Source organism: Schistosoma mansoni, assembly GCF_000237925.1.
Source record: "Schistosoma mansoni, WGS project CABG00000000 data, supercontig 0267, strain Puerto Rico, whole genome shotgun sequence".
Lineage (NCBI taxonomy): Eukaryota > Metazoa > Platyhelminthes > Trematoda > Strigeidida > Schistosomatidae > Schistosoma > Schistosoma mansoni.
The window spans coordinates 52,722-74,826 of NW_017386130.1; the positions used below are offsets into that span (position 1 = coordinate 52,722).

Genomic DNA, 22,105 nt, shown 5'->3' on the forward strand with positions numbered 1-22,105 from the left:
TATGTTTACACTTAAGAAAATATATTGTTTATTCAAAGAGATTATATATATATATACAGAAAAGTGTCTAATTTTTTTCCAAATAATCCAAATGTTATATATTCAGATTATTTCAATCTTATCTACTAAGTGAAGCCCAAGAGAGATCAATGAAGTCGGATGGAAATGAAACAACGATGTTTACTAGTTGAAACCTAATTTTCAATACAATAAACGTGTAAACAACAAACATACTTTCAATAATCTGCTCAACATTTAGAAATATGTTGGGCAGGTAAAAAAAAGTGGTGAAATCATATTAGCTAATAGCGAGCTTGGCAAAATGTTCAAATGTATCACTTAGCATATCATAATACTTATTTTGTAAATCCCTACAAATCAAAACCACCAATTTCCACGTCAAAATAGAGCCAAAAAGTATTCGAGTAGCTTCAACAAGGCTATAAATGAACCATATATACTACACAGTTCTTAACTATTCAAAAAATGTATTCTAATAGTGTTTACTGGCTATTCATCTTCAGCCTTAAACATCTTCAATCATTATTACATAGCGAAATATTTCTAAATTATGAGTGTCAATTTACTCTTCTTTGTAGACAAAATCAAGAACTAATAAGACCTCCATAACGCTCCAGCTTATATCTCATAATTTTTGGTACCTTAGCAAGTCCTAAGTATTTTTATTGAAGTATATGAGTATATCATGCAATATACCATGTTTAAAACAAATGTAAAAAAAATGAAAATGTATCCAGTTAGATACATAATTTTCAAACAGATAGTCTTGGATGTTAAATACAGCCACTGTATACGGTTAATGATTTAAATTTTTTAAATCCCATATCAATTTAAAATTTAAGAATAGTTATTCATCTTCGAATAAGCCTTTATTAACAATTTTAACTTCATTTCAATACACTGAAAATTCATGTACTGACACTGATCGCATACAGTCGAACATTTTGGCTAAATGGATTGAAATTGAATTACTGAAAAGGTGTTTTATAGTGAGGTAACAATGCCGGGGATTGAACTCTGAGATAGATTTATGCACATACAATCGAGAATTATTTATCTGGTTTTATAATGAATTTCAGATAGTTCAACGAAGGAGCATCCAATACAAACTGACTCTTAATAAAGAACTACTGAAAATCATGGTATTGCGAAATCCAGAAACTCAAATGTCCCTTGTAACATTGAACCTACTTTATGTTGACAAGTTCGACACTAGAAAGAAACAATTATCAGCTTACAGTGATTTTTACTGTAGATATCAGATGGTGATGAAAACCATTTAAATGAATTATAAAATGTTTTACGCATGTAATCTAATGTTCACATATCAATATATCATGGGATTACTTATGAAGCGATGATTTTTCAATAACATTTTGTTATACAACTGACATGGTTGTTTAATTTTGTAAATACTTTTCGGCAAATAAAATAGAAAACTTATTTACATTATTATAAGAAAGTGTTTGAATTATCACGGTGTTTCAATATTCGTGAGTGAATGCTGATTATTCATTTTTGCCAAATGTCTGTATAAAGTTACTGTTAAAATTAACAATGTGGTTGAGGTTTATCTAACTGTCGAATCCTAAAAAAGTTAATGAGAGTTGTGTATTCGACTGTCAGCTATAATCCACCTACTCTATACAATATATGTTTCATTTGTTTAAATATTCACTTTTTATGCATAGTATCACATTTGCAAATAGATTCTATCAACATTTATGGAAATTGCGGGCTAATATCATTTATCTTTATACACATTTGTATAATCAGTGGACTTGCTCATGATCAAACAAAATAATTTCTCTTTTCTTTCTGTTTTTCTTCTGCTCATTAAAAAGACTTACAAATAGACGATGATTATTCACCACCTTATTCAACTATTCAACATAAAGAATCATTCTTGTTAAAATCTCAACTTGAAAAGATTGATAATCATTATGAATATCAGTATTGTAATTCAGAAATACAATTACCAAGAAATATTGCTACTACTACAAATCTTTCACAAGATCATCTTATTTCTTCGACAATACAAGAACCACATACATCAAATCAAGATTACCAACAGTTCAATTCTAAGTTGATTGGATTAAAACGTCAACCAGGTTATTGGCCTATTCAACATTGTCGAATATTAGTAAAAGTGATACAGAAAATGACATTAGATGGTTAGTTTATATAAAGCTCATTACTCTTTTTACTAAAAAATATACCAGAAGTGAACCCGCTGAGAATTTTCTATCAATCTATACATTTTTTTCTTGGATAAATACCCAAGTTAGTGCCATAAAAGTTTTATTTTGCAAACTTTGAATATATCAACGTCGAGATATTTTACCATGACCCTTAGCAAAAATAAAAATAAAATAGAGATTTAAGGTTTATAACCCCTAAAATTCGAAACACTTAATGAAACACGCTATATTTTCTAACTAAAACCGATAACGATAGTTGGAATAAAACTGACCACTAATATTCCTTTACTACAGTTTTTGTTCTGTTTAATCTTTCTTGACAGTTTAATGGGACCTTTTCTTGAAAACAGTTACTGTCATAAATATAGAGTAATTATTTAGAAAATTTAAATGTAATTGTTGTTCTTTATCCATATCCCTTCCGATGGCCTTCAGCTATGACGAAGTCACAATAATTATCGTTTTTACTCCGACAACACCAGGGAGTGTAAATATTACTTTCATGCAAAATAATATTGTTTTATCTAAATTATTATGGTTGCATGTCTCATTTCATATATCATTCATACAGTTTATAAATAGTTCATTCACTTTATACGATATAAATTCGTAAAACATTTAAATGTGTAGTCATACGATGATGCTTCTAGTCAATTTAAGCAACTGAAAAAATCACGGTCAAACGACAGTCCTTATCTAAAATGAAACCAAACAGATGATATATCCAACTGAATAGTATATGAAAAAAACTGGTTCTTTATATCTCATAACTTCTCAGAGTAAGGTAATCATGACAACTGAATGATTTACAAACCTTGGTAGTCACAGATGAAATTTTGACTAAAACATTTTAGGCAGGTCGTTAATAAAAATTCTTTTTAGTTTACAGATAGTTGTTAAAATGATACACCCAAAAGCCACTGAAAACAAAAAATTAGTCAACAGTTGTTTCATTCAAGTTTGAGACTGTTAAGTAATTCACCTCTATAGACCCACAATGGGATTGAAGTTAGTACATTCTGACCATATGAGTAACACTTTACTGTCTGTCCTTTGAATTGGAAGCAAACCATTTACATTTCCATCAAGTATATTACTACTTCATCATATTCTTCACTTTGGGTAAATCAATAAATACTGGCTAATTATTCCAGTGATTTTAAAATTGACATTTCATAGCTCTCGGTAATCATCAAATACTATTGGTTAAACAACAACCGCTTCAGATGACTACTGGTCAATCAACCTAAGGAATTTGAGTATTAAATTAATATATTGAGGATTATCAGCGGAGATTTAAAAATAAAGTAAATATTTTTGCACACATATAGAAAGCTTCTACAATTCCAAGAATGGACATCAGACAGAGGTTTAAGAGCCATGTTAAGGTAAATTGTGATGAAAGAATGTGAACGTCAACAGTGAAATTCAGATTAGCTTGACGATCCCCTCCCAAATAAGGTGAAACGCACGTCCTGGATTCTATTTTCAACCACTATCCAATATGGAACTAAATATAAATATCAAGACAATCTACTCAAGATGAACTATATATTAAAAGAGACTGAAAAATTTCAGCTCCTAAAATCATCAGCGGAAGGGTACATACCTTTGCAAATATAATCTTATAATTTATTTCAGTGATATGTTTCATACTAGTGAACATGGTCCTTTACTCTCTAGTTCTATTTTGACCTTTGTAGAAATTATACAAACATCACCAAAAGCTCGTTTTTAAACTTATAATAACCCCGAACATTTGGAGACTTAAGCCTGTTAAATGTGTGGCAAAAATAAATCAATTTTCAATTAGAAACATTTTATATATTCTTAGATAAAATTATGAGTTTTATTTTTAACACTAACCATAGTTAGTAAAATAAAATTAACTTCCATAACACTTACATCACAGTTTACCATCTGTCAGTTTGTAGGCAATACAGGTATTATGATCAAACTATTGTTTATATATATATATATATATATATATAGTCAGTCTACAATTCCTGAACTATTCTCCATTGAAATAACAGATGTTCATAACGCCTGATAGATTTCTTTACATTTGATCAATTTTTAATTTTAAACGGAAAATAAATCGTCAATACAAAGATTAAAAAAATGAAGAAGGCCTTCCATCTGTACATACTGTAGTTTTAAGAGACTTGAAAAATGGCAAAAGATTAAAACAAAACATATGGTACGAATGTCAATTGATGAGATTCACTTAAACCAGTCAATATTTATTTTCAATAATGACAAGTGTATTTTTTTATTTTGTCTTTTTTAATTACTTACTGTATGCACACATGTTTGCAACTAATTACTTATTCGCTTTATATTGTTCTATTTTAACAAATAATTGTAGATACACACAAGTTATATAAATATTTTTTCTGTTAAACCAAGTGTCATAGTATATATATTAAACAATGAAGACTAGAAGTTCACGAATAAATAAAAAAAAATTATACAGCTACATTGAATGTATTATGTCAATTGACTAGAAAGGATAGAGAAGAATATTTTAACTTCAGTTAAACGTACCTTTAACTATGAGTCGAATGCTGACATATTTAATATTTGTTTAAACATAAGGAGCTTTCGTTAAAGCAAATTCATGATGAATCCTTAAGTTGTTCAGTATTGTGTCTTTGTTAACCGTACAGTCATTTGAATGCTGAATATAAGTGAGAGTAGACAAAATATCACATAAATAGGTTTAATGTCGATTGTTATTTATTATGAATAGACATCTACTTTAAATAAATTTTAATGCATCAATTCCTATGATGAACTGTATTATAGCACAATTATTTATATTATGAACAAACATTACACACTTAGACAACGCACATAAACCAATCATAGTAATACATAGAAAACTTTAGTCTAAGGATTCATCGTGAGTAATGTAGTGTGAGAATATTTACCGAAATGATAGCAATGAATTTTTTGATAGATGGAATTTATGGAATGATTAAAAATATATTTAAACGTAATTTTAATTTATTCGACAGTAAAATATTCATCAACAGAAGATAGAACCTTTCGACTGTAAATGGTTACTAACAATTGGCAAAAAGAAGTTACATATCTTAAGTAGTACCAGTATTTATACCCGGTAATTTTAAAATATCCTGTTACGCTCTAATTATTTAGTGTCATTACTAGATTGTAGGAAATTATTCTTTAGTGTTCTCTAGTTCTTTTAAAATCTCAGTGTATAAATGTGTGAACTCTCATTAATATTCGCATTCACACGAAAATCGCATGTAGATTTTGTTCATTCATTCATGAGAAAAACATAAATAAGGTATTGAAATGGAGCAAGTACTTTCTGGAATATTGACCCAGTACTCATTTAACTGAACTATAAACTTTGACTGACTACTTCAATTGAGTCATAAAAATTCTGTCAAATGTTTATATAAATGTGGAGTGCACGACCTTTTTTCATTCTATTGTAGTTGTCGCTTAACTTCATTTTTCTGTACAAATATATATCAATTATCAGAGTAAAAACGAATTACAACTCTTATTCAGATACTAATCACGTAGTAATATTTTATGTTATATATGTATTATCGGTTATAGAAATACACTAATGTATACAATATCAGTGTTCTTAATTCATAAGCTCTTAATGTCATCAAAATCAAAATATTTTTCATAGGTATTACTTGAATGATTTTTAATGATTTTATGCTGATATTATTCAATCACAGAGACCAGTATAAATATCATTTTGCGACTGATTACTTATCCTAAACTACTTAACAGTAGTATAGAATTTACATCCAAAATGAATTTAGACAACTTTGTTGATTGATAAATATGTCTGCATTAGATTTCTCACGTACTATGAAGAAAGAACTATTTTTATGTACTTAAATATCTCCAGTTTGATTGGTTTCAATGATTAGGTTCCTTTTTTCTGTTTAACAACTAAGCCTGTAGCTCTTCTAGAGTTGATGTCAGTCCCAAGCCAGGATAAAGGATGACGGTTGGGTGTGGGGTCGAAAACTACATCACGTACGAAAAAAATCTTGCGAAAAAACGACAGCCAGACTAAACAAATGAAGCCACTTAAAATCTGCCCTGAGAATTAGAGGAAGAATTATGAAACTTCAGCATTAAAGCCAAGATTCTTCGAAAGTTAAGAGAATGATGCTCCTTCTAACAACAACTAATACAGGTATATGGAACGTCCAGACAGTGTGAGAGACCGGGAGGATCAGTCAAACTGCAACGAAAATGAAGAGATACAAATTGGCAATACTCGGAATCAGCGAAACCCATTGGACCCAAGTTGGACAGCAAAGGCTAAATATGAGAGAGATGCTGCTGTACTCCGGCCACTAAGAGAAAAATGCTCCACACACTCAGGGTGTTTCTCTAATGTTGTCCAAAGAAGCACGAAACGCACTTATAGGATGGAAATTTCATGGATCCATGATCATCATAGCATCTTTAAAAACAAAGAAGAAGGGAATCATAATAAGTAATATCCAATGTTATGCACTCACAAATGACAGTTTTACGAGAGGCTGCAATCAATCATAGCAAAGTGCCAAAGAAAGGACCTGACTATCCTGATGAGAGACTTGAACACCAAAGCCGGAATGAACAACACTGAGAATGAAGATATCATGAGACGACATGGACTTAGAGAAAGGAATGAGAATGGCGAGAGATTTGCAAACCCATGTGCATTCAACGAATTGGTTATAGGGGGTACAATATTCCCTCACGAACGCATACACAAAGCTACATGGGTCTCACCGGATCACACTACAGAGAACCAGATAGATCATATTTACATCACTGAAAAATTCAGAAGTACAACGGAAGATGTGAGGACCGAGAAAGAGCTTAGATAGCTTCAGATCATCACCTGGTTGTGGCTAATATGAAACTGGAGCTAAAAAAGTTATGGACAACTGGGGAAACAGCATTGTAAAGATTCATTACAACCTTACTTCGAGATAATCACAAACTCAATAAATTCAAGGTAGCCATCAACAACATGTTCCAAGCCTTACGGGATTTACTGGAGAAAGAAGACACTACAATGTAGGACCACTGGAAAAAGATCGAAGAAGCACTAACTTCAACATGTCAGGTGGTTCTGGGCCACAAGAAGCATCATAATAAGGAGTGGATTTCTATTGACACCCTGGGGGGGATTCAAGAAAGAAAAAACAAGAATACAAGAATTAACAACAGTCGAACAAGAGAAGAGAGCGCCGAGTGTCAGGTCGAATAAACAGAAGCAAACAAGCAAGTGAAGAAGAGCATTAGGGCTGACAAGTAGAAATGCATGGAAGACTAAGCAGCAACAGCAGAAAACTCTGCAACAGAAGGAAATATGAGAAAACCATACGATGCAACGAATTAGCTAGTGGGGAATCATAGTAAACCAGAGAGACCAGTCGAAGATAAAGAAGGTACGTCAGTCACTGAGATTTGAGAACAGGGGAACAGATGGTGGAACACTCTGAGGAATAGACCAGCTCCATTGAATCCACCAGACATCGGATCAACACATACACATATCTTCTTATAGATGTCACTACTCTACCAACGATCGAAGAAATCAGGATGGCCATCGGAAAAATGAAGAGTGGAAAAGCAGCAGGACCCGACAATATACCACCTGAAGTACTGAAGTCAGACATAGAAGCAACTGCAAACATGCTCTACGTTCTGTTCAGGAAGATTTGGAAGGGAGAACAAGTGCCACTGACAAACTGGAAAGAAGGACACCTCATCAAGATACAGCAGAAAGGAGATCTGAGCGAATGTGAGAACTACATAGACATCACATTACTATCAGTACTAGGAAAGGTTTTCAACAGAGTGTTGCTGAACCAGATGAAGGATTCAGTAGACGTCCAGCTTTGAGTTCAACAGACTGAATTCCGTGAGGATCGGTCATGCACAGACCGAATTGCGACACTACGGATCATTGTTGAACAATCAGTTGAGTGGGACGCGTCACAACACGTCAACTTTCTTGACTATGTTAGGACGTTTGGCAGTGTGGAGAGGAGAAGATTATGGACTCTACGGATTTCCTGAGAAGATTGTCTACATTATCCGGAATTCGTACGATGGAATGCAGTGCAGGGGTCAGACAAGTTCGCTTACTTTCTCTCTCTTGCTCTTTCTTTTGGTGGTTCACTGGATTATGAAGAATTCTATGTCGGAGGGAATTTACGGAATACAATTGACTTCGTAGATGACCTGGCTCTTCTACCTCATACACACGAACAAATACAGATGAAGACAATTAATGTAGCAGCAGCCTCTGCATTAATAGATCTCAAAATACACAAATGTAAAAGCAAGATTCTCAAATACAACACGGACAGCGCCAAGCTAATCACACTTAATGGAGGAACTCTGGAATATGTCGAATCTTTCACGTACCTAGGAAGCATCATTGATGAGCAAAGAGGATCTGATGCAGACATAAAAACAAGGATTGACAAAGCGAGGACCGCATTTCTACAGTTAAAGAATATATGGAACTCAAAGTAATTGTCAACCAATATCAAAGTCATGGAGAACTACTACAACCATCATCAAAGCGGTACAAGCATTTATAAACAACTGTTTACGTAAGATGCTGAATGTCCATTGACCGAATACCATCAGCAAAAGTCTACAGTGGGAGAGGACAAGAAAGCTTCCAGATGAAGAGGAAATTAGGAAAATACTTTGGAAGTGGATAGGACATACATTGAAGAAATCACCAAACTGCATCACGAGGCAAGCATTTACTTGGAATCCTGAAGGGGAGTGGAAAAGAAGTAGGCTAAAAAACATACTACGTCATGACATGTAGACAGGTATGAAAATGATGGATAGCAACTGGGGAGAAGTGTAAAGGATTGCTCAGAACAGAGTTGGATGGAGAGTGCTGGTAGGCGGCCTTTGCTCCTCCTTGAGGGGTAACAGGCGTACGTAAGTAAAATGTTCTGGTTAACATTTTCGGCTATATGAAACTAAGATTAAGTACACATTTATAGGCATAATCCAATCCTAAAGAAATTTATTATTTTAGCAATAAGCAAGGTTTGTTTTTGAAATGTTAACTCAACCAAAATGTTCCGGTTGAGAGCAATTGGTTCACCTTCATACACTAATCGATGACTGCTGCAGTCAGGAACATCGAATGATCTAATTCTTATTATTAATTGAGCCCTCTCAACCATGTTGAAATGTTTACTTATTATCTTGTTTCCAATCAAACAATCAAGTTTTGTGGGGTGAAAATGACTATATAGTGAAACCCCTGAATGTAGACACTGGGTGATAAGGTGTTCTCATTTGAGACTAAGCATCAGTTCTCCACAAGATCATTAATACGGTCTAGTTAACGTTATTGAGTAAGAATAATGCATTTACATAGTAGCTTATCTAATTATCAGTGTAGGGTTGTGGAGAGTGTTGAGCTTCTATTGAGACCATGTGCTGATCAAAGTTAGATCATCAATGAAAACCTGAAAACACTTGGCGACCGTTTTATCCTAGTATGAGACTCTTCATCAGTACTCACCTATAATCCAGCAGGCGTGACTCGAACCCGTTGCATGTCGTATCAGTCGTCTAAATGTTAAACGTTTTCGTGAGACTGAAGGTCCTGAGTTTCCATTTCCGGTGCGAGATCATGACTGAACACTACTGAGGAGTCCGACGCTGGGACGAACAGAAGTCTAATGCCTCCGGGATTTTCAACGGAAGTCTTACACTGGTTGGTTCATGATTTCAGTAAAAATAATCTTATTATAATTATTGTCACAACTATGGCTCACAAAGCTTTGCTTAGCTAGTTAATTTTCTTTAGGCACTATACAAATTATGGCATAAATCTTCGATTTGTAAAAATTGTGTTACCAAGTTTGTCACAATTCTTTGTTAGAATATTCATAGATTATTAAGTTACGAATAGTCAGTCTTTTGAACAATGTTTCTTAAGTCTTCCACTGTTAATGTCGTTTATCAATCTATAACTGCACGTTAAACTTAATTTAAATTAAAACTTTTTCTCATATAAATTATGTAGTATGATCAATATTATTGTTTCGAAATTGTAAGCAGCCGAATGGAAGAATTCAGAAAGTCTAATGAATTATTCTAATAAAAAAACTATCCGTTCTTATCTTTTTACAGGAATGGAATGGACAGAATTCGAAACAGTTAATCGTGAATATTATCCAGCTATAATGTAAGTGTATAGCATTTCTGAATATGTAAAAACGATGTTGAGATTTATTGATGAAATATTTCATGATAAAGAGTTTATATAAATCGTCAAGCTAGATATTCTCATGAAGTAATTTGTCAGTCCTCATTACCATACTAATCTATTGTTATGAGCGTAAGAGATTCTTGTTTTAAATTGTATATATAACCACTGACTTTATTTTAATGGTTATAGATATGAGTTTATGGTGTAAACAATGGTGTGTAATCACAATGATCCATCTAATTAAATGATTATTTACATCACGATCTGATCTCAATTAATCGTTGGAAAATATGATCACCAAACAGTTGCAAACTGTAGAACTAGCCAGATGGAGTAAGAGGTGGTTTCCCACCAAAGAGACAGTTAGAAGGATGGTTGAATTACTATAAGTAAGCATTATCCTATTCTGAATCATGATGCGAATGAGACCTGCAAATCCTGAGCTCAATGCTGTCAACGATATGAGATCCTGAGAATTTTTAAATGATTACTTAGCGTTCACTGATTTCTAAAATTTCTTATGTAATATAAACCACATTTGTGTAAATTTGTATTTGTTCAGATAAATTATTTCCTAAAATGACATCAAATTTCACACGTTTTGTGTCAGACATTGATAATACAACTTACCAATAGTACTATTATTTAAAATCAGAAAATTAATGAACATAATTAAATCTGTCTCCATCGATAAAAGAAAATAGTGCATCAAACCTTTATAAAAACTGTTCCGATCAAACTATATCCCATAGGTTTGAAGTTTGTTTAGAAAAAAACTACATATAAACTTAAATCACATCATCATGGTTGTTGGTGTAGAATATATTTCTTCAGTGACAATTTTGAATTCATACTTAAAATAACTTACCTTGTTGAAGTTGAGCAATAAACAATGATCTCACGGTATGTATGCCGATTCCTACCTCTTCACAACCCCTTGAAATGAATCAGTTCTTGTCTCTTACTGAACGAAGGTCTGTTGTTAATGGTCTTATACTTGGTCCTTCAAAATTTTAAACTGTTAACTTTAGCCTGAAACATGAACAGCATCTAAACAAGCTGTTGTAATCCCATGAAGCTTGTACTACTTGAGATTCTGTAATAAAAACAGTATCAAAGGTCATTTATCTTGATGTAAGTTTTTTGTTTGGTCTCTTTTGGTCTTCTCATGTTTTGTTGTTGTCATAGAAAGTTTTTTCAATGATATACCATATAAAGAAGCTGTGTGCATATGGTATTACTCGATATTTACCCTTAGGACTTGTTAATTATTGCATATTACACATAATTCCTTAATGTTCTTCATTACGCTTTCTCGGGATTTCGAGAAAAGACATTACTGTATTGCGGAAAGTGCTGAAGGCAGTTAGCAGGGTGTGGTGAATTTCTTAAGTTCATTGTTGGATAGACATCTAAGATCTCATAAACTCCTGGCAGGTGTCATCCTATCATATACTAACCATCCAGTTCATTCATATCTTTCTCCTCGTATATCCTCTGATAAAACGAGACGTCAATACATTAGAATCCATGAACGTAGGCAAGGATATAAAAGCTCTACAATACCTTATCTAGTAGATATATCATGTAGCAAAAAGGTCGTTAAAGCTGAGCTAGTCGATGACTTGTATTCTTAAACATGTTTCAAATTAAAAAGGTGAACAGATTTAAATCCGAAAAATATATCGTCTGATTTCAGGTACTTTATTAACTAAATTTATGTATATATGTATTCAGTTTTCCTTTTGTTTTGTAAAATAAGCTTGCTGAAATACTTTGTGCTGAGAATTCTATATTGTACCAAAAACATGATATTGGATGAGGCTATTAATAGTGATAATCATAAAAATAAGAATAATCATAATAGATACACCGAGTTTCCACGCATATAGGTAAAAAGTACTTACAACCATATTGATATTTCAAGTTGGTAATTAATCTTATTTTCAATTAGGAAAAAAATTTCATATTTTCTTCAGATTACCATTACTTTTTTAAACAAAAATCCCTTAAAGATCTAAAACCGACACAATCAATGACAATGTTGTTGTTCGAGCTCGTGGACTACCATGGCAAGCTACAGATTTGGAAATATTTCAGTTTTTCAGTGGTATAAATATTGCTAAAGGTGGTATATCATTAGTATTGAGTAAGATTGGACGTAGAAATGGTGAAGCACTAATACAATTCGCAGATGCAGAACAACAAAGTTTAGCTTTAAGAAAACATAAACATCATGTTGGTAAACGATATATTGAAGTTTATGCTGCAACTGGTTCTGATTTCATTTCGATAGCTGGAGGTTAGTTAGAGATAATGAAATTATGATACTGTTTTAATTATTTTTAACATTCCCTCCATATATTGTTCTGGCCAATCGGTTTCTTACGCTTATTAACCTTCTTGGAACATAAGCCGCTAACCAGAAATATCTAACCAACTCTGTCCTAAACAGTTCTTCCTAGTTGTCGTCAATTGCTTCACTTATTCTAGGAAGATTTATACAATATTCACTTATTTCACCTGATATTTTAATGACCCACTCGGTCGCTTACATTTTCTGAACATTCGCTGTACCTATATTAATTATCGCTTTAGTTGTCAGAAGGGGCACCCGTCTCACAGAATTTGAAGAATTTCAAGTTTTACAATGAGATGTCGTAGCTCATCTGTATTAAGACTCTTCAACTCTCAAAACAGAGGTTAAATGTCATAAGTTATTTTTTTACTTAACATTTTTTAACGACGTTTTTGTCCTACGAGGTGGGGATGCTAATCTTATGTCCAACCTCCCTTATTTACCTGGCTTAAGGACCGATAGTAACCCAAGAAGGGGTTTAGGCAGGGTTTCCTTGTTTTAGTCATTTCTGGCGTCTTATTAAACCGTGAAAAAATGCCACATAATATATGTAAACCACATTAATTCCCTGTTTTAAAATGCAAAGTTAATTAAACTTATAAAAAGGTATTTACTGTCAGAGAGTCCCGAGCAGTGTTGAGTGTTCCTATATTTTCATCAGTTTCATAGTTAGCATCATTCGATGAAGACAAAAAGGTTTGTATTAATTAATTTGTATTAATTACTTATGTGACTCTGGACTATGATAGCTTTTTATCATTTAAGAGGTTTGTGGAGATTTTCAAGTCTTACAGTCAACATCATGCACTGACCTTACTTAGACAATCATTGGAAATCAAGTAGTAATAGTTCATATTTGCATGAGATTCCACAGCAGTGTACACTTATAATCTTACCGGGCATCAGGACCATAATCTTTGGATACTCTACTGCTACCTGGTTTTCAATGAATATTTACCTAATGATGTCAATAATATTCACTACTTAATAATTCACACATATAATTAGAACTCTTCAGAAAATATGCCCGAAGTCTGTGGAACCGATTTTCAAGGTTTAAGTTCTAAGTAAAACTATATTAATGATAAGTAAGGTTATTCATTTAAATAAATGATTGTCTGTAACTGGCTTAAACTGGATCTAATATCATCCATAGAAATATGTGTTTTCCAGTTAATTTAAACAGTCACAAAGCTATAGAGTAAATTTGGAAGACAGGTGAAATACATTACCATTCTATTCTAAAGTTTCTAATGAGAAGCCATGACCAGTGGGGTTCAAGGTATTTACTCACCGATGGCACTGGAAGATGGTTACCTAATATCGCGAGCTGACTGAAACCAAATGTGTAAAATGTCTATTGCCGATTCATTTGTCTAACGATTAGGTTCTAGCCACAAGATTTGAAAGCCCTAGATTCGATCTCCTGTGGTGGGGTTCTGCGTAGTCACCGCTGAGGAGCCTCATAATAGAACGAAACAGCTATCCAATATTTCCTGTAGTTCAACTTCAGTCTATTTATGATCATCCTGTAATTTCAACTATAGAACCGAATCGTTTGGTAGAAAGAAAAAATAATCAGAATACACATACCGATAAGAGTGAAATGTAAATTTAGAAGTAAAATAATTGTCTTCATATAAAATTTTATGAAACAACATTTAAATATTCTACTACCTATTATTCTATTTCGCATGAAGGATTGTTTTTTTAACTTAATAGGTGAATCTCAAGAGGCAATGAATTTTTTGGGAAAGTTAACAACACCTAATCAGACATTGATTCGAATGCGTGGTTTACCTTATACAACAACACCGGAACAAATTGTAAGATTTTTGTGTATACTAATAAAGATTGGTTCGTTAGAAATCATTCAACTGATACAAGTTATCATACGTTTTTGATTAGATCTCTGTTTAGTCGTTAGTTCATAAGTTTGACATTTAAACTTATTTCTTTGTCTGCATAACCTGATAATAAGCTTTTCTCCTGATATTAATAATCATCCTACAAAGGATTCTTTGCTGATAAATATTTGGCACATCAATGCTCTTAATACCAAGTCATCAGTGGCTGAAAACTGGTTTATATACCTTCATAACAGATGGTAGAAATGTTTCAAAAAGTATCCAGTTCATGAAGTATTCTTAGCAGAACTTCTTGCGAAGCCAATGCTGAAATCAACTAATATTAGCATAAGAAACACTGAAATATTAATAGTAGTCAATAAGAACACTTAGAAATTACTTAAATTGTTCATATTAAGTATTTATATTCTTTTCTAACTTTCGAATAGACAATCATTAGACTCCATCACTTCATGGTAAAAGGATCAATGTGTGTCTGTATGAATGAGAATAAAGAAGTGATATATATATATATATATATATATATATATATATATATATGAAGAGGTATATAGCGCCATGGTAATTATTACCACTACTGTTTCTCAAAGGTAAGAAATAACAGGTGGTCAGATTGTATTGTATTCTCTTACACACATTACTGTATATTATCATGGTCGAGTTAACTTGTCAATCAGTTTTAATGAAAATCAATCGAACAAAAAAGGTTATGGAAAACAATCAGTTATATACATATCTGTATGTTCGTATTGGTTTATATCTATTTGTATTTGTGTGATTGTGTGTTTATTGGTAGAAAATTAGTAAAATAACTGTTTTTCAAAATGTTCAGCACACTACAAACAAACAGACAGAAATGCATAATTTATGGGTTAACGGAGGTGTTAAATTTTATTATTATTATTATATATATAATACATTATTGAATATACCTTCAAATGAAAGCTGGTTGTGGTCACTATTGAATATCCTCGATGTTTCGTTAGGTAATTTTTATTGCGTATAATTTAAACAAAAATTTAACATATTCTATCCATAATGACATTTATTACACAATAATACAAAATGATTGTAAATGCCTTTTGTCATTAATAATAATTTAGTGATCAATTTTCAATTTAAATTAGATCACATACTATCATTTAACAATAAATCATAAAGGGAATTTTGTAATGAGCCATACACCACTCACATTCGAAATCATTATTTTTCCACAATTTGTGTATATTTCATAAATGATACTATTTCTTTAAGGACAGAACAAAATACACGGGGCATTTTAATATGACAATAAACAACTGTAATGCTAAGATATCAATTTACAGAGAATTGTACTTTCCTTTACAGATAAAACTCATGCCCACCAGACAATCTATCAGTAATTTGGACTGAGTAGCTCGGTAAATAACGCGTTATCATTTGAAGTGAACGCTGCTGTGTTTGAATATCAGGTGTGAAAAACAACAACAATAGGAACCAAATGTATCCAAATAACGAGTCTTAAATAGGATTAAACTTGCTCCCTAAATTCCACCATTAGCTATTATCCAAACTTAGTAAAATTAAGATGTCAAGTTCCTACAATAACTATGTCATTATAACGCCACGCATTCTGACTTTTCGATATAATGTTGAATACTCTCTCTAGTTTTCATTTATATCGGTGGTAGTTTTCTGGGATAGGAACTTCGACAGCAAAGACAAGAAAATATGTAAGTAGATACTGTAAAACGACGATAATTTTCTGTAATGAGCACAAGATTTATCGTAAATAATATTTATTTAGAATAAGCAATGAAAAGCTGGTATTAATCTGTGAAAATATAATGTATTTAATCATCACTGAGTTTATCAATTTTGGGAATTTATGGAGATTGTAGTATTTTCGAAGTTGATGCTCGCTGCCGAGAAGTCCCACACTAGAGCGAAACGGCCGTCCAGAGCTTCCAGGTTTTCAATCCTTGAGTTCGTTAATCCCTTACTTATTGGAGAATTTATTTGTATTTTCAAAAACCATATTATTCTCATTTTGAATTTGCCATGATTTTATTCTGGTAATCCAGTTTAATAACAGAGGGTGGTGGCATGACAACTTATTCTTTCCATTTTATTCCATCTTTCGCCGTTGTATATTTTTGATTGTGGTTTTTTTAATTTATCTGACTTCTTAATAGAATGATATTTCTGTGTTTTCACATAAAACTACTTGGTAAATAAATGCACCATGAGACAATTCGAAATATATTAAGCTATACACTTTGTGACTGACCTCCTCTTCTACTGACATATTTTCAGACGATTGATCCAGTGATCAATATAGTGTTTGTCAAACACTTTAGGTATTACCAAATTTTATCCAAACGACTTGACAAACATGATATTTGTCACTACTCGGAGATAAATCAAACGTAAATATTTCAGTATCGGAGGAAGTCAGTTGCAGAGAGCCCAGCTCATTGATGACGTCTCAGACTGAGAAGCTGCGTGACAGTCTTATGCATTCCTAAACACTTACCATTTGTAAAAATATATTCAGTCAGTCATTCAGTCACAAAGTAGAACTTCGTACATACGTACATCAGTTCGAGTTGCCATGCCACATTAACACAGAGATGCAGTTGTCTATTCAAATCCCATAATGGTAGAAAGAGTAGTAGTAAGAGTATAAGCATTAGCGTGAAAAATTAGGGTTTGAAGATGTTATTGAAGAAGTATAATCCAGTGAAATTTGGAAAGAGAAAAAGCTAGAGACATGGAGAATTCAGAAGATTAGAATTTGGGAGAACACAAAGAGTGGATACACCTGCGCCACTGCAAACGATTTTGAGCCATGTCATTCAAGGTCTCTAACCATCGATTGCTATCATCTCGCGGATCCTAACCAGGTAGTCTACACCTACCAACATGTACCTGGAAATTTTCGAACAACAGCCTCTTCATTAGCCTCATTGCTTTACTTTTTATCATCAACGCTACCCATTTTGCATTTCGAAATCAAAAACCAATTACACTGGCTAAATCTAATGATTATAGAGAGAGATTTACATGGTTATCAAATTATAACCCAAAAAATTGCAGATGGTTGAAGAATATCTTACAAGGTTAGCGATGACAAAATTTTAAATTTATTCACTGTAATTAAATCATAAATATATATGCTAATGAAATTCACAAATAGTTACGAAGATCTACGTGTAAATGTTTACGAATTTCCGTTGCTGATATTTAGGAATGCAGCTGAACATTTCCTGTAGATCTATAACCACCCTGGGATCACCATTTAGTTTACATTAAGGTTTGATTATGCCTAGGAGAGGAAATTAGGACATGTGTTCTGTCCTATTCGGAACTTGTCAGCTGGATAAACCTGGGTCCAAATGTTAATATTTGAAGCACTAGGTACCGGGTTTCAATTTCAATTTCAACAATAAAACTGGGATGTCTGTATATTTAGTTAATTAGTCCGCTAGTAGCCACCATTCAACTTCATTAAATGTAAAATTATATGACAAAAAGCAACAAATTGAATGATTCAGTTTCAGCTTAAATCCTTGGAGAATGATAAGGCTTGTGTTTCAACATCATTAACTTTATGAAAATTTAAATGCATGTCATCATCAGAAAACACTTGATTGCATGTGCAGATGTACTTCACATGGTGCATGTATAAATCAAAATGCTAACATGTCAGATTAACTAACTGATGAATCAGACTAAAGGATTGCGTTTTATATTTATCCTTTAAAATTAGTCGGATTCTGCATAGCAAGTTGCTTTATTTAATTGATTATCAATAAAACACTAATTATTAAACTTCTTAATTTCATTTTCATGGTTTGAGTTACCCCATTGTCGTTTTTTTTACCTGAAATATGATCAGCCTTGATCGGCTTATGTGGATTCTGTGCGGAATCCCTTTATTTAGCCATTATGACACAAGTTTACATAAAAGAGATGGAATTTGACCATGGCATGTGCGTGAACCCCAGAGGTGATGTTCTTTCTGGAACTCCGTTCGCAAATGAGTAACGCGTTGACATTTAGAGCGAGCAGTACTAACTCTTTTCGAGGGGTGTCCACGAGTTAGAAGTCATGACAAGTTTAGTAACTTCGGAAGTAAAACAGATATCACTGATGACATTACATAATGATCGCGTTTTGCCATACATTGACTGAAATTATTAAACTAGGATCGTGTATTCTAAAACGTTTTCGAAGTTCTGAGTAGAACTCAGTTTAATATTATGATTGCACACAACTCAAGTGTTTCACAGACTAAAACAAAATTATTGTCCACTAATTCCTGGTTTTTAAAGGACTTTTTTCGATTCCCGTCGAAAACATTATCTTCAATTTGCGTAGAAACCCTAAATCTAATCAAAAATAAGTAATATGCAATATTATTTCTTTTGTCTGTTTACCAAATTTATAGATTTCATTTTTTGCAAACATAAATTGTTCAGTGCAATTTAATGCTAATGGGATTCTTTTTGTTAATAAACCTGATGGACGGGCAACTGGTGATGCCTTTGTCATCTTTGAGACAAAAATTGTAGCTGAAAAGGCACTTGAAAATAATAAACAACATATTGGTAGTCGTTATATTGAATTGTTTAAATCGACTCCAGCTGAAGTCAATCAGGTAATGATTACCGTTAATAAAATTTCTTATAATTCTTAGAAATTATATTGAAATATTATAATCAGTTGAAAAGTAGTAGCTTCTCTTGTGTAAGATATATACATATATCACTGCCTGACATGATGGACCTCGTAAAAACTCAGGAGAAATGGGAGAAATGTGACATAGTATACATCTATGACAGTAGATGAAGATCATACTGTGTCGTAAGTTGACTACTTTTAAAAATATATTAACAGTTAGATACCGATTAACTGACTTATTGATAAAAAGCGCTGGTCCTTGGTCAAATCTGACTTAAGGTCATCGGTCTGCGTTATTACAAAGCCTTAATTTAAAACAGAACAGTTATTTAGTGATAGTCAGTTTTTGACAGTTCCTTTATTCATAATAAGCTTAACGATAACAGTACCATGTAATAATTGAGATTGGAATGGTTCATATTTTCACCTTCAGTTATTCATTGCTGATGTTGAGAATTATATTCCCGATTCCTTATTTGGTCGCAACCGTATAGTACTGTAGAAACTCGAACTAGGATGACCTAATTGTTACGTGCTCTCTCGTCTTCAACATGAGTACGAAATAGTTACATTCAATGTATAATTTCTTTTGAATATTGAAGATCATTCCTGAGAAACTAACGTAGTATTCATCACTGAACTTACATGAATAGGAATTATCATAGCATGAATTAAATAGTAAGTTAATTTTTCAACCTGATAGACTTAAGATAGAATCGCCCTAAATAACCAGCGCTATAACTTCGGTACAGTGAATGTAATTAGATTTTAAAATTCATATTTTCCAGTTTGTTGATTCCGTGGTAAGATGAATATAAATGTTAGTGTAACTATTTGATGGGTCTAAAATAGTAGAAAACGTCTATAGCATAAATTGTATTATTATTAAACTGTAGATACTATGCAACAAATCATATAACATTTTTTTTAAATTGTTATAAATCTATGGTAATACTATTTACAGTTTTATGTATTTCTAAAACTTGGCTGTGATAACCAGTTAATCTTATCCACATTTGATAGATTGAACGATCAGATAATGAGACTTTTCTCAAACTTGTTAAATGTTTCCATGGTTGTTTTCTCTCTCTCTCTCTCATTTTACAGGTGATGAATAGTATTTTAAGTTCAACTTGTGAAGAACAAATTCATTGTTGGAATAATCATTTAACAGAATGTAATAATTCTGTATTTACTGCAAATAATAGTAGTGTTTACATGCCACATTTCACTGAAACCAATAATAATTTAATTTATTCAGATTACAATTTGAAATTACTGTCTAATCCATCAACTATTCCAGAATTTACATATTCTCCACATCTAATTTCAGTAATCAACTCAAATACTTCATTTATAAACGACATATCACAATACCAACCACCATCACAACAACAAAATTTATCATTTAGTTTAGCACCAAATATATCACAAAATGGAAATTCATACTTTCAAAGAGTTCTATCGAATACAAATATGAATAATTCAGTGACAAATATTCTACCTACAGATTCGTCAAATCATTTCAATAGTCTAGATATGTTGAATAATTTCATTAGTTTTATCAATACACCTACAACATTAACAAATATTTTCACTCCAAATCAGTTGACAACGAATCAACCTTGTGGTAGACCTAATGCTACAGTCCGCTCATTAAATACTGCTGCTGCAATTGTGGCTAATAATAATAATTTTAGCTCAACATTAGTTTTGCCAAGATTTCCAATAAATTCAATACCTATAACAATTAATGGTGTGAATGTTAATATCAATAGTAGTAATAATAGTAGTTGCGGTAACACCAGTAGTACTAGTGGTAGTAATGTTAGAATAATAATACTATACCGGATTTACAAACAATATTGGATAGTCAATTCATATACCCCAGATTCTTACTCAAATTCACAGTTGTTTCAAATATTTGGATCAAATTTGATGATGAAGATAACGTCAGCAACAACAACAACTACTACAACAGTTACTACTACTATTGCTGCTACTACTACGACTACTAGTAGTAGTACTAATACTACTGATGACATTGGTAGTAGTAGTAGTGATAATAACAAAAATAAAATCAATGAAAATTTATTATTGAATATTAATTTATCAATGGAACAAATTACTAAAACATTTGTACGTATATGTGGCATGCCAATCAACGCTGACATTACAGATATTTTATTATTTCTACAAGATAATTGGCGTAATGTAGCTCTACATGGAATACACTTAGTGTATGACATGATGGTAAGGTCTATAATTCATTCTTTTTTTTCTAATAAAGTGGAAACAAACCAGATTAAAGTTGCCATGTTGAAAATAGGTTGAGTTATTCCGTTTTCAGTACTCTTGGCTGACTTACGATAAGTTTTAGTCGACAATATATACATCTTGTGAGCATTGCCACAATATAGATACATTTTTCAAGTTTTTATAGATCCAGTTTAGATTATCAGCAAATGGATAATTCAAAGTCTTTCCAACAATGACATAAATATCATATGCTTTGTACAAGCGAGTGACGATCTGGACTCATCATATCAGTGAATAATGCGTTAAGTTTCTGAAGAGAATTGCACTTGGTTCGAGTCTTTGTGTGAACATCAGTACTGGAACTTGCCAGATCCATCCATCTGATGAGTCACGAATAGAACGAAACAGGCTTCCTGGATTCCAGTGTTAACAAAAAATCTATCTATCCTATAAATTGCAGTTGACTGAATAA

General features: G+C 32.4%; 1 protein-coding gene across 1 annotated transcript in view; it reads left to right on the forward strand.

The window, feature by feature from the left end:
- Smp_169540 (heterogeneous nuclear ribonucleoprotein-related) overlaps positions 1-22,105 on the forward strand; it is a gene marked incomplete at both ends in the record, with an annotated part of 31,636 nt that overhangs the window by 3,721 nt on the left and 5,810 nt on the right. The window contains 6 exons of the mRNA XM_018790698.1: positions 1,866-2,195; positions 10,404-10,458; positions 12,498-12,784; positions 14,564-14,698; positions 19,173-19,351; positions 20,482-20,706. Of these exons, the coding sequence (XP_018647393.1) occupies positions 1,866-2,195; positions 10,404-10,458; positions 12,498-12,784; positions 14,564-14,698; positions 19,173-19,351; positions 20,482-20,706 (1,211 nt within the window). The remainder of the gene's footprint in view (positions 1-1,865; positions 2,196-10,403; positions 10,459-12,497; positions 12,785-14,563; positions 14,699-19,172; positions 19,352-20,481; positions 20,707-22,105) is intronic.